Source organism: Pituophis catenifer, unplaced genomic scaffold, assembly GCF_029215685.1.
Source record: "Pituophis catenifer annectens isolate HBS135680 unplaced genomic scaffold, rPitCat1.0.hap2 SCAF_13, whole genome shotgun sequence".
NCBI lineage: Eukaryota > Metazoa > Chordata > Lepidosauria > Squamata > Colubridae > Pituophis > Pituophis catenifer.
Window position 1 is genome coordinate 7,999,605 of NW_027256893.1, and position 12,777 is coordinate 8,012,381.

General features: G+C 40.0%; 1 protein-coding gene across 1 annotated transcript in view; it reads right to left on the reverse strand.

The window, feature by feature from the left end:
* PLCG2 (phospholipase C gamma 2) overlaps window positions 1-12,777 on the reverse strand; it is a 106,056-nt gene that overhangs the window by 1,947 nt on the left and 91,332 nt on the right. The window contains exons 31-33 of the mRNA XM_070952877.1: window positions 11,057-11,145; window positions 5,695-5,873; window positions 3,442-3,526 (exon numbers count right to left, since the gene is read on the reverse strand). Coding sequence (XP_070808978.1) covers window positions 3,484-3,526; window positions 5,695-5,873; window positions 11,057-11,145 — 311 coding nt within the window. The 3' untranslated portion in view covers window positions 3,442-3,483. The remainder of the gene's footprint in view (window positions 1-3,441; window positions 3,527-5,694; window positions 5,874-11,056; window positions 11,146-12,777) is intronic.

Below are 12,777 nucleotides of genomic sequence, written 5' to 3' on the forward strand. Positions count from 1 at the left end.
CTCCTAGGTGAAACAGGACTTACTGCAGGTAGTTCATCTGACTCCTCCCCTAAAACTACCTCCTCTAAACCTACCATCTGGAACGAGCTCCCCCCAGAGATACGGAGGATCCCGGACCTGCACACGTTTCGCCGTGCTCTCAAAACTTTTCTATTTCAGCAGGCTGGCCTGGCCTAACTCTCCTCTTTTAAATTTTTTAATTCGTGATTTTATAAATTGGGTGTTTTAATTTTTGTTTTGGCCAAAATATTTAATAATTTTAAGGGACATTTTAATATTTGTATTATCTGTATTTTATCTTGGCTGTCCACTGCCCTGAGTCCTTCGGGAGTAGGGCGGTATAGAAATTTGATTAATAAATAAATAAATAAATAAATAAATAAATAAATAAATAAATAAATAAATAAATAAATAAATAAATAAATAAATAAATAAATAAATAAATAAATAAACCTACTTCCTGTTCTTCATCCTTGATAGAGGATTTTACATCATCTAAATCCTCAGGAATATCATCAGGAATATGATGCTCTATACTAACAGTATTATTATCATGTCTATAATCTGCACACTCTAGTTTATCCCATCCTTCGTGCTCTAGAAATTTAGCACTTGCACTACAGTAAACACTAGTAGTTCCCTGTGCCCAAAATCTAAAAGACCTATGATTTGATTCATAGCCAACGAAAAACATTTTTCTGGCTCTCTGTTGATCCTTTCTCCTTAAACTAGATGGAATATGTACCCAAGCTGGGGTTCCAAATGTGTGTAAATAACTAAGATTTGGTTTCCTCCCATGCCATAAGGTGAATGGTATTTCTCCCGTAGAGGGATGAACCACGTTGTTTAACACATGGTTAGCACACATAACAGCCTCACCCCATAAATTTTCAGGCAAACCAGAATCTGCCAACATAGTTCTAGTCATGGCTTGTAATGTTTGACCCCTTCTCTCGATATACGAATTGTGTTGTGGAGCAGACCGTTTATGCTGGATCCCTGCATCCTGCAAAAACTTTTCCAACCTTTGGTTGGTAAATTCTGTACCATTATCAGTCACTAAGCATTTAACCTTAAATTTCTGTTTCCTTTCCACAAAAGGTAGCCAGTTGTTAATATGCTGGAATGTTTCACTTTTTGTTTTCATAAGATAACAGAATCCGTATCTTGAATAATGGTCTACTATGCTCAGAATATAGCAGGCACCTCCTATGCTGGGTTTCTTGGGTCCAATTAGGTCTACAAACACTACCTCTAATGGATTTGTGGTTTTAAAACCATTAACACGGTTGGCTGGTGTAACCCTACTTTTTTGCTGACTACAGGCATTGCAATTCAGATATTTACTACATGCTTGTAATTTTATCCCTTCAGATACCTGAACTGTTTTCTTTAACGTCCTGAAATTTAAATGCTCAAGTCTCCGGTGTAACAGATGAATACATTCATCATGTGGTTTAACATTCTTATAAACAGACTTAGATTTAGCCACCAATACTGGGTTATCCCTTAAAACAAATAAATCATTTTCCAAACTTGCAGTAACAACCTTGCCATCTTTCTCAATGAAACACTTATCATTTTTAAATGTTACTGTAAACCCAAATTGCAATAATGATTTAACAGATAATAAATTGAATTTTAACCCAGGAATATATAACATAGGCAATGGTTCATTATTAAATGACCAACGAGCAACACCCTCTCCAGCTACCTTAACCTTCCAGCCATTTGCTAGTTTAACATGTTGGTTACTTTTCTCCATTTTAACAAAAAAAAAAATCTATTTCTAGAAATAGATTGAGAAGCACCACTGTCAACAACCCAACAATCCTGGTTAACATCAGTAGTTGAACTGGATATAGCTAAATTACAACCCTTCTTGGATCTAGTATTGTCCCTAACAGACATTTTCTTATTCTTACAATACTTAGCTATATGCCCTTTAGCCCCACAAGCAAAACAACGTTTTACAAAATAGGCAGTTGAGTACATTTTTTCTTCTTTTGGTTGTTGCTCTTTCAACTGATCTCTTGTCTTCTTTTGGATTCTTCCAATAACCTACCGGTTATGCCAGCCAATGTCAGTTCATCTCTAGACAAAACCTCTAATGAAGAAACATAGTTGTCATAGCTATTGTCCAATGAAGAAAGAATTATATAAACTTGTTGTAGTTCTGAGAAAACAAGTTCTTTTTCATGCAGCTCCTGCAAAATTCTGGTCATGGATTCCAAATGAGCCATCATATCTCCACTTTTAAGAAGATGTTGTTTAAATAATTTCCGTGTGAGATAAATATGAGCACCTACAGAGTCACGAACATATAGTCTCTTCAACTTGGTCCAACACCTAGCAGCAGACTCTTCGCCACGAATATGGACAAGCTGCTGGTCACCCAGTGTTAGTCCAATAATGCAAAGAGCTCGTTCATTGTCTCTGTTAAACTTGGCTATTTTCTTTTCATCTTCATCAGCAGGATCCCATGCTGTTACATCCGGTGGATTATTAACTATGTCCCACAGTCCTTCTCTACGCAGAAGTAGACTACATTTTGTAGGCCAGGATACATAGTTTGTTCCATCCAGCCGGGTTATCATGGAAAAATTTGCTGCTTGTTCTAGTGCCATCTTCACTTGGATTGTATATCACAAACACAGTTTGTACTATTCACATTAACTCTCAGTTTAACTCTTAACAATCCCAGTTAGTTATGGTTGGCTCTGGGCCCATAACCAATGTTAAGGATATTGGTGTTGTGTTACCAACCAGCAGAGTAAATGCACAAGGAAACGTTGCTGAGAGCAATGAATAAGAGATATGCAAACTGGTTTATCAAAAGCTTACTTTGTAGTAGAAAAACAGTCTCATAATCTTTAAACAAATTCCAAGTCTTTGCCAGTAAAATCAGTCCAGTAGTTACAGATATCTTCTCACCAAACAAACAGTAGTTGGTTAGAATAACAAACTCACTCTGGTTCACAAACCACGATGGTAACAGATCCATCCAACGATGATTAGCAGATAGCAATTCCTCTCAATGGTAGCATATCATCTCAGCTTCATACACAATGGCAGCATATCATAGCAGCTTCATACACAATGGCAGCATATCATAGCAGCAACTGAACACGTTACAATACCTTGCTTAAATACTCTCACAACCAGTCATTACCTAATTACAGCATGACTCAGCATTAAAGCCTTAAAGTTACACAATAGATATTCATATTAAAGTCACAGAACACATTTATTGCCTGGACAACTTGTTAGGTTCAAACCATATCCTAACAGACAGCGCTGGCTCTTCGGCTTTGAAACGGAGATGAGCACCGACCCCTAGAGTCGGGAACGACTAGCACATATGTGTGAGGGGAACCTTTACCTTAAGACACAGAACTTCTAATCTAACCAATATTTTCAGGGCAAGGTAGGGGTTCTTACCAGATGGTATTAGGTATAACCCATGAAAGGAAAGTCAGGTTTCTAGGAATAGAATTTGCTGTTGCTAACTCGTTTCTCTCTCAATCTGAAAGAAAGCAGAGGGGAAAAAGAAATCAGAAATGCAACATGACATGCATGAGTTCTCGTCTTCCCTGGCATGGTGATTTCTTAAAACTACTTAAATGCCAATAATTCGAAGTAAGCAGAAAGGGGACAATAAGTTTGTAGGAGATAAATTTGCAGATGGCACTGTATACTTTGGAAGGTCCAAGCTATTCTATGTATGCATTTATTTTATATAACCAGCCAGTTGACACACAACGGAAGCTGTTGCACACAATTTAAACAGGAGGGAAAAAAAGCAGATAACAATTATATATGTCTAATTGGATTGAAGATAGAAAAAAAAGGGAAATAACAGATAGTAGATTTTGTAAAATTATATAGAGCATAGGAGAACATTAGTGTGATGATATGTAAATGGTCACAGTCATGCACAAGAGTTGAATAAGAATTGTTTAATTGTTAAAACCCAATAAAACTCAAATTAAAAAATTAAAAAACAACTGAAATATAACAAGCTTATTGTACCAAAAGCTGGTGGGAGAAATCACATCGTTTGAGTCGTTCATCAACTATGACCTGGACTGAATCTCATCCAATTGCCTGCCTGAGTGGTTTTATAATCTTTTTATTTAAATGCTTACTCCTGTCTTCAATAAGCATCTCAATATGGAGTGCGGTAGAGTACGAAGCTGTAAAATAAAGCATGGTGTTTTCTGGCTTTCTGAAAACAGTGGCTTTGAATTGAATGTTCTAAGGACGAAGTGATAGAATTTGTAATCTTGAGTTATAGAATTTGTAATCTGAAGAGGGACGCAGTGGCTCAGTGGCTAAGATGCTGATCTTGTCGATCAAAAGGTCGGCAGTTCAGCAATTCGAGTCCCTAGTGCCGCGTAACGGGGTGAGCTCCCGTTCCTTGTCCCAGCTTCTGCCAATCTAGCAGTTCAAAAGCAGGTAAAAAAATGCAAGTAGAAAAATAGGGACCACCTTTGATGGGAAGGTAACAGCGTTCCATGTGCACCTTTGGTGTTGAGTCATGCTGGCCACATGACCATGGAGACATCTTCGGACAGCGCTGGCTCTTTGGCTTTGAAACGGAGATGAGCACCGTCCCCCTAGAGTTGGGAACGACTAGCACATATCTGCAAGGGGAACCTTTACCTTTAATCTGGTCGACTTCCAGTACAGATAGTCATTTCGGGTTCAATTCTATTGCCCACTTCTTTCAGTTATTCAATCAAGTCCTTCGAGGATCCCTTAATTGTTGGTGTGGTTACCAACATACTGTGTTCGAACGTGGAACAGAATTGCAGGAGGGAGAGGGTCTTTTCAAGAAGAAAGAGGCAAGTCAGCCTGAATCCCTGGTATGCAGGAAGAGAACCAGGGAGGATTCTCCTTAACCTTTCACAAGGTATATGTAAAGGTTATGGAGATTTGGGCTTTAGTCTGGCAAGATTCTGTCTATTGCAGGGGTTGGCAACCTTAAACACTCAAAAGAGCCACAACGGTCCTAACCGGAAGCTCCCGTTCAATTCTGGAGACGACCGGAAGTCCAGTTCCCCCATCATAGTCTCCTCCTAGTGTGGGGTCCTTTTTCCTCTACCTGTCCTAACCGAAAAGCCCTATCAATTGTGGAGCCTGTGGGAATGGTGTAATCTCAGTTGTTAGCAAACCGCGCTGGGTAAACAACGTTAACACAAAGTCCTAATCTTGTCAGGAATGTAAAGACAGGATGTCTGGCAGAGACCCTATCTCATATATACAAAGCATGGGGACCCAGCACCTAGGCATTGTTTATCACAGGAAATAACATGAGGGAAACACGAGGGATCCATATGGAGTTCATGAGCTTTCTTTAGCCAATCAGTATCAGTAAACGTTGATTAATGTTTTGCCATGGTAATTGTAAAATGACAATAAAAGGAAGCCTTTTGAATGGGGTGAGTGTGCCTTCCACAAGGTACCTTCACACCGAAGGGCCTTCCCGTGAACCATCATCCTGCCTACACGTCTTTCTTCATCGAAACAACAGAGCCAACCAGCAACGGAGCTGCAGCAGAGGGCTTAAAGAGCCACATGCGGCTCCAGAGCGACGGGTTGCTGACCCTGGTCTATAGGCAAGCAACAATAAAGAAACTACTGTGAAGTAACTTCTGCTGTCGTTCTTGGTTCCTTGGGCCTGGCACGAACCTCTTGTTGCAGGTTTCCTGATACACCTGCAGTTGCCCCTCGTTTGCGCTGAACTCTCTCAGCAAGGCATCCCGACTGGGACTCCGGATGTTTCGCCGAGTGTCGTACAACTGATTGTTCAGTTCCGCTTGCCGTTGACGCAGCTGCCGAAAGGAGGAATATAGATCTTCCTCGCTTTCCTTTATGGGAGAAAAGGAAAGGGATCTTAGGCAACATTAAAACACAACTGACAGAGAAGCAAAAGTCAAGATTTGATGGACCAGCTGGAGGTGGTTTTAAGAACTGTGCGCATGTAACTGAAAGCAAATTTTAAATTTTTGCTATTAAGTTATGCCAGACATTGGCTGGATAGAGTCACTCCTGGAAAGACAGAAAGTTTTTTATTTTAAACCAAATCAAACATGAACACACGCATAGTTCTTTATACATGTTTATAGCTTTGCTGGCTGGGGAATTCTGGGAGTGGAAGTTCACACATCTGAAAGCAGTCAAAGCTGGGAAAACACCGATTTAAATTGTTCTAAGCCCAAGTGCTCCTTAAGTAAGATGTGGAAAAATAAGATTAGAAACCCCCAAAACTAGACAGCTCAGAAGGGAATGTAGCAAATATTGCTTTATAAGTAGGAGTGAAGAACTTATCTCTTGCAAACTCTTCATTCCAGCACTCCCAACAAAGCTGGGAAAATTTTGACCCCCCCACCTCAAACTTGGAAATACGGGATACTAGCTGGATACCCGTGCTTCACTACTTATGACCATTTTTCACACTTACGACCATTGTAGCATCTCCATGGTCTTTTTTTTTTATTTAAAAAGTTTTTTTTATTTTATAAATAAACAAACAATACATAATCATTCAGTGCATCATCTAAATACATCTTTTGTGTTTTCTTCTTACTCCTCCACTATTTATCATATCTTAATATTATCATTTCATTTATTATGACATTTCCCCCACATTTCTTACTTCTCTATTAATACATTTATCTATCTTTTTATTTTATTAAAAATTATACAATTTTATCCCCACACAATCTTCTACCCCCCCTCCCCATGCCCCCACCCAACTTCCCAGAGGAAAAACAGGGTATAACATTTAACAAACATAAGCTAAAATATGCTAATTTACTACAAGATTCAAAACTCTCTCACGCTCTTTAACTCCCCTTTTAAAAATTATTCATCAACCTTCCTTTTATAAATTCTCTTATCACATTTCACATTTGTTACTAAAATCCTTTCTCCCTTGTAAAATTCTAAATTAAACATTTTAAAACTTTCTTTAAAGCATGTCTTTTTTTAAAAAAAAAAAATTATTAATCCATTGAGTTAAGTTATGTCTAACTTAAACATTTCATCACATATACCTTTTAAAAATACTATAATCTTAGATTAAACATTTTAAAATCTCTTAATACATCAATAAGACAATCTTCAAAATATAAGTTTCAAAACTTTTTAAAAAAGCTATCCATTTGCATCCCCATGATCTTGACAGACTCTCATTGCCATCATCACCAACAAAGTATATCTGGAGAAATGAAGGCTGCTGCTGAGGCCCCACCATGATACTCCCTATCCTGTGGTAGACCTGCCCGTACACTTTGAATGTTGTCATAAAATTTCCTTCCTTTACCTCTCTAGCTTCCAAAAGTCATCATTTGGAAGCATCCGTTTTACTTCCAGGCAGCAGAAAGGCAGTCTTTTCCCTTTAACTTATTTAACAAATTAACAGAGTTGGAAGGGACCTTGTAGGTCATTTAGTCCAACCCCCTGCCCAAGCAGGAGACTCTACACCATTTCTGACAGATGGCAATCCAGTCTCTTCTTGAAAGCCTCCAGTGATGAAGCTCCCACAACTTCTGAAGAGCCTTGGTGGTGCAGCAGACTAAAGCACTGTTAAGATAACACCAGCTGCCTGCAATTACTGCAAGTTCAAATCTCACTAGGCTCAAGGTTGACTCAGCCTTCCATCCTTTCGAGGTAGGTAAAATGAGGACCCGGATTGTGGGGGCAATAAGTTGACTTTGTATAAAAAAGAACACCGCTTAAGGGGGGCCGAAAGCCCTACTAAGCAGGTATATACAAAAGTATGAAGGCTATTGCTTACCGCTGTCAGCACGTCAAGATGCATTTTATTTGAAGACAGCCTGAAAACTTGACAAACGCATTGTAAGCCGCCCTGAGTCTCCGGAGAAGGGCGGCATATAAATCGAATCAATCAATCAATCTTCTGTTCTCACTGTCAGAAAATTTCTCCTTATTTCCCAGTTGAATCTCTCCTTGATCAGTTTCCATCCATTATTCCTTGTCTGGCCTTTGGGTGCTTTGGAAAATAGCTTGATCCCCTCCTCCCTCAAATATTGGAAGACTGCTATCCTATCTCCCCTGTTCCTTCTCTTCACTAGACTAGCCATGTTCAGTTCCTGCAACCGTTCTTCATTATGTTTTAGCCTCCAGTCCCCTAATCATCTTTGTTGCTCTTCTCTGCACTCTTTCTAGAGTCTCCACATCTTTTTTATAGTGTGGTGACCAAAACTGGATGCAGCATTCTAGGTGTGGTCTTACTAAGGCTTTATAGAGTGGTACTGTATTAGTAACCATTCTTCATATGCTTTAGTTTTTTGTTTTTTGTTTTAATTTGATTTATACGCTGCCCTTCTCCAGAGACTCAGGGCGGCTTACAATGCGCTAAGCAATAGCCTTCATCCTTTTGTATATTTATACAAAGTCAGTTTATTGCCCCCACAAACTGGGTCCTCAATTTACCTACCTTAGAAAGGATGGAAGGCTGAGTCAACCTTGAGCCTGGCGAGATTCGAACTTACTAATTGCAGACAGCTGGAGTTAAATTACAATGCATTAGTCTGCTGAGCTATCCAGGCTCCTGGATAGTTAAGTGAATCACTGTAATTGTTCAATTAGTAACACAGCTGCAAAGTGAATCTGGCTTCCACATGGACCCTGGTGGACAGAAGTTTTCAAAAGGGGATCACATGACTCCGGGACACTGCCACGGTCATAAATATGAGTCAGTTGCCAAGCGTGTTACAGCAGAAGGAACAGATTCGTCTGAACCGAGGAGGTCAGTGTAAGAAGTGAGTTGGGGCTGGGACACTATGCAGGAGAAATTGGGTTCACAATCCGTTGGCTCAGTGGTGGTCGGTGATTGAAACTCATAAGGGAATATCTCTCCCACTGCCTTGAGTCCGGAAGCAATCCCATAGGTGGAAGTTGTAGACATTTTGATAACGTTTTCTAGTGTAAGGAGCCCCAGATCGCCCCTGAGTGAAGGAGTGGAACATCTGCCAGTTTGAACGGAGGTAACAGAATGGGAGGCAAGTGGCAGTTGGAACTTTTCAGGTGCATCAGAGCCTGTGAATATACTGTATATGAATATACTGTATATGAAATACTAATGATCGGATGGTCATTTCGAAAAATCCTTTCTTAGCGAGCACCTAGAAGCCAAGAGGAACGTATGCGCCAAATTTCAAGTTTGTAGGCTTTACCGTTCTGGAGATTTCGTGATGAGTGACTGGATTTCGCTTTTATATATTTATTTATTGTTTATTTATTGGTTCGATTTAGATGCCGCCCTTCTCCGGAGACTCAGGGTAGCATAAAATGCGTTAAGCAATAGCCTTCATACTTTTGTATATACCTGCTTAGTAGGGCTTTTGGCTCCCCCTAAATGGTGTTCTTTTTTTTATACAAAGTCAGCTTATTGCCCCCACAAACTGGGTCCTCATTTTACCTACCTCGAAAGGATGGAAGGCTGAGTCAACCTTGAGCCTGGTGAGATTTGAACTTGCAGTAATTGCAGGCAGCTGGTGTTACTTAACAGCACTTTAGTCTGCTGCGCCACCAAGGCTCTTTATATATATATATATGTAGGTCTTTGGTTATTCGGGTCTTCTCCCACGTAAAATTGGAAGTGTCTTGGCCAAGACACTTCCAATTTTACATGGGAGAAGACCCGAATAACCAAAGACCTACATACAAACACCCGCGAAAACCTGAGAAAACAAATATATATATATATATATATATATATATATATATATATATATATATATAGAGAGAGAGAGAGAGAGAGAGAGAGAGAGAGAGAGAGAGAGAGAGAGAGAGAGAGAGCCTTGGTGGCGCAGCAGACTAAAGTGCTGTTAAGTAACACCAGCTGCCTGCAATTACTATATATATATAGTATATATTGTAGCTCCAGCTCAGTAGAATCACATCTACTCGGTTCTGGGCTTTTTTCCTTTCTAACACCTAGCAAGCTCTAACTGCTAGGTGGGAGACCTAAATAGATCCATTTCTAGCTCGTTAGCTGTCATCAGTAGGCCACACCCATATCTTATGTATCCTCCCTGTAAAGGCACAGTATCAATTTTCTTACTTCTTCGTAGGGTTTATGTGTGTTTTTCTTCTAGCCAGGTTTTCCCTACGTAGCCAAAGTTTTTTTGTAGCTCCAGCTCAGTATATATATATATATATATATATATATATATATATATATATATATATATATATATATATATATATATATATATGTATGTATATACACACACACACACACACACACACACACACACGGAAGAGAGGAAACAACCTCAGCGATGCTGGCCTCCACAAATTCTTCAGGAAAGAAGCCAAACCCAACAGAATGACATGCAGCTAAACTCAGTTCTGAAAAAGAGCTAAAATGGTTCCAAAATGTTTCGCTTAAGAAAAAAAGTGCAGCATTTCCCCTTGAATAGCCTTCTCTCACGTTCTGTGTCTTTGATCTTGTTGTCCATTTTGATAGCATGGGGTGAAATCTACTTACCTTCCCAACCGGTTCAGAAGTGCATGCGCCGCTTGGACCCACCACTTGGACCCTCTGCGCATGCGCAAACCCTTCTGCACACGCGCAGAGGGTAAAAAACAGGTTACTTCCTGGTTAGAACTAGGAAGTTAACGACGACTGGGTGGGTGGGCGGAGCCTTGCACCGCCATCGCTACCGGTTCACCTGAACTGGTCCGAACCGGGAGCATTTCACCCCTGGTTCAAAGTTCCTTCATAGTCTAGAGGTGCTTACGGCATCTAACCAGTCTCACAGGAATTTATTAAGAGGAGAAAACTGCAACCCTGAGCTGCGGAGTCACTAATAGTAAGGTTCAACCTATTTATGTTCTATGGAGATAAGTCATAATTGTCCCAAATCACAACTACTTCATAAACGCATGGCACAACTTAGGAGAACAAACCTACTTTTATAAATAATTCAAGGTGGCAAACGCACCAATACTTCACCAAAATGTTATTTCCCTTGGATTTTACTAGCTGGTGAAAAGTGGAATTAAACGTCCAACTTACCAAGATCTGCTGCATTTCACAATATATCAGAAGAGAAGCCAGCTCTATGTCTTCGCTATACCCGTTTTTGAGGGGGACTGACCGATAACCTAAAAAAGGGCAGGATTAAGAGCGTTTTAATGGCCGCTTCGAGGCAGTCTCGGACTTCCACACCTGAAGGAACAGACCGAGGCTCACCTGTTCTTATCTTGAAAGGACAGAGTTTACTAGGAAGCGGCAGGAAAGAGAAGGCACCGTGAAGGATCGCAAGACAATCCCATGCCCCAGAGCTGGAAAAAACCACAAGCAGCCACAAGAGATCTGCACTTCTGCAACAGGTCAAAAGCAAAAGAAGAATAGAAGCTATCCAGACAATTTTATTTTGTTTTTGTTTTTTAAGCAGGAGGAAAGTTCAGATGTAACGGTAACAGAGTTGGAAGGGATCTTGGAAGTCATCTAGTCCAATCCCCTGCTCTAGAAGGAGACTTGTACTATGACTGATAGATGGCTGTCCCGTCTCTTCTTAAAAGCCTCCAGGGTGGGGGCACCCACAATTTCCAAAGGCAATTTGTTCTGCTGGTTAATTGTTCTGTTAGGAAATTTCTCCTTAGTTCTAGCTTCTGTCCTTAGTCTAGCTTCCTTAGTTCTAGTTCTGTCCTTAGTTCTAGCTTCCTCCTTAGTTCTTATTTATTTATTTATTTTATTTGTTTCCATTTCTATACCGCCCTTCTCCAAATAGGACTCAGGGTGGTGAACAGCCAAAGTAAAAAACAGAGCATACAAAATTTAAAAAACAGTATTAAAATAATTAAATATTTTGGCCGTAAATTAAAACAACCCAATTTAAAATCAATTTAAAATTTAACTCAAGCCAGCTTCTAGCTTCTGTCCTTGATTAGTTTCCACCCATTGTTTCTTATCCTGCCCTCAGGTGCTTTGGAGAATAGCTTGACTCCCTCTTCTTTGGGGCAGCCCCTGAGATACTGGAACACTGCTATCATGTCTCCCCTAATTCTTCTTTTCTCTTCACTAGACTAGACATACCCAGTTCCTGCAACCGTTCTTCATATGTTTTAGCCTCCATTCCCCTAATCATTTTTGTTGTAAACTAGACATACCCAGTTCCTGCAGTCATTCTTTGTATGTTTTAGCTTCTAGGCCCCTAGATGTGGTATAGCCCTCACACCCCCACTAAAAAATCCTCAATTAGCTGGCCAATGCAATAACAAAGCTTGGCTGTATTAAAACCTCCTAAGCAAGAACGATCAAGTTCGTACTTAAAGACTCACATCTTGATTAATCAGCCAGGGATAAACTCAAAAGGAAATAGCCAAGTGTTACGAGAGGGCTTACTCCACAGATAAAGAAGAGTTGAGAAAGTGTTTTGAGATGTCACCAGTAAAACCTGAAGATCGAAGATTGCTATTTAATTCTACTGTCATTTTCAGGCCAAACCCCTGAGCTAAGAGAGCAAGCTCATTCTCTCTGCATCAGTCAAACATCTTATAGAAATCGGAAGATCAATATTAATACAGGTAGTCTTCAACATCCGGCCAAAAATGAGCCCAAAATTTTATGTTGCTAAGTGAGACAGTTGTTAAGTGAGTTTTGCTCCATTAGATGACTTTTCTTGCCACTGTTAAGTAACATGGCTGTAAAGTGAATCCAGCTTCCCCGTTAACTTGTCAGAAGGTCGCAAAACGGGATCGTGTGACCTGACCCCGGGGACACTGCAACCGTCA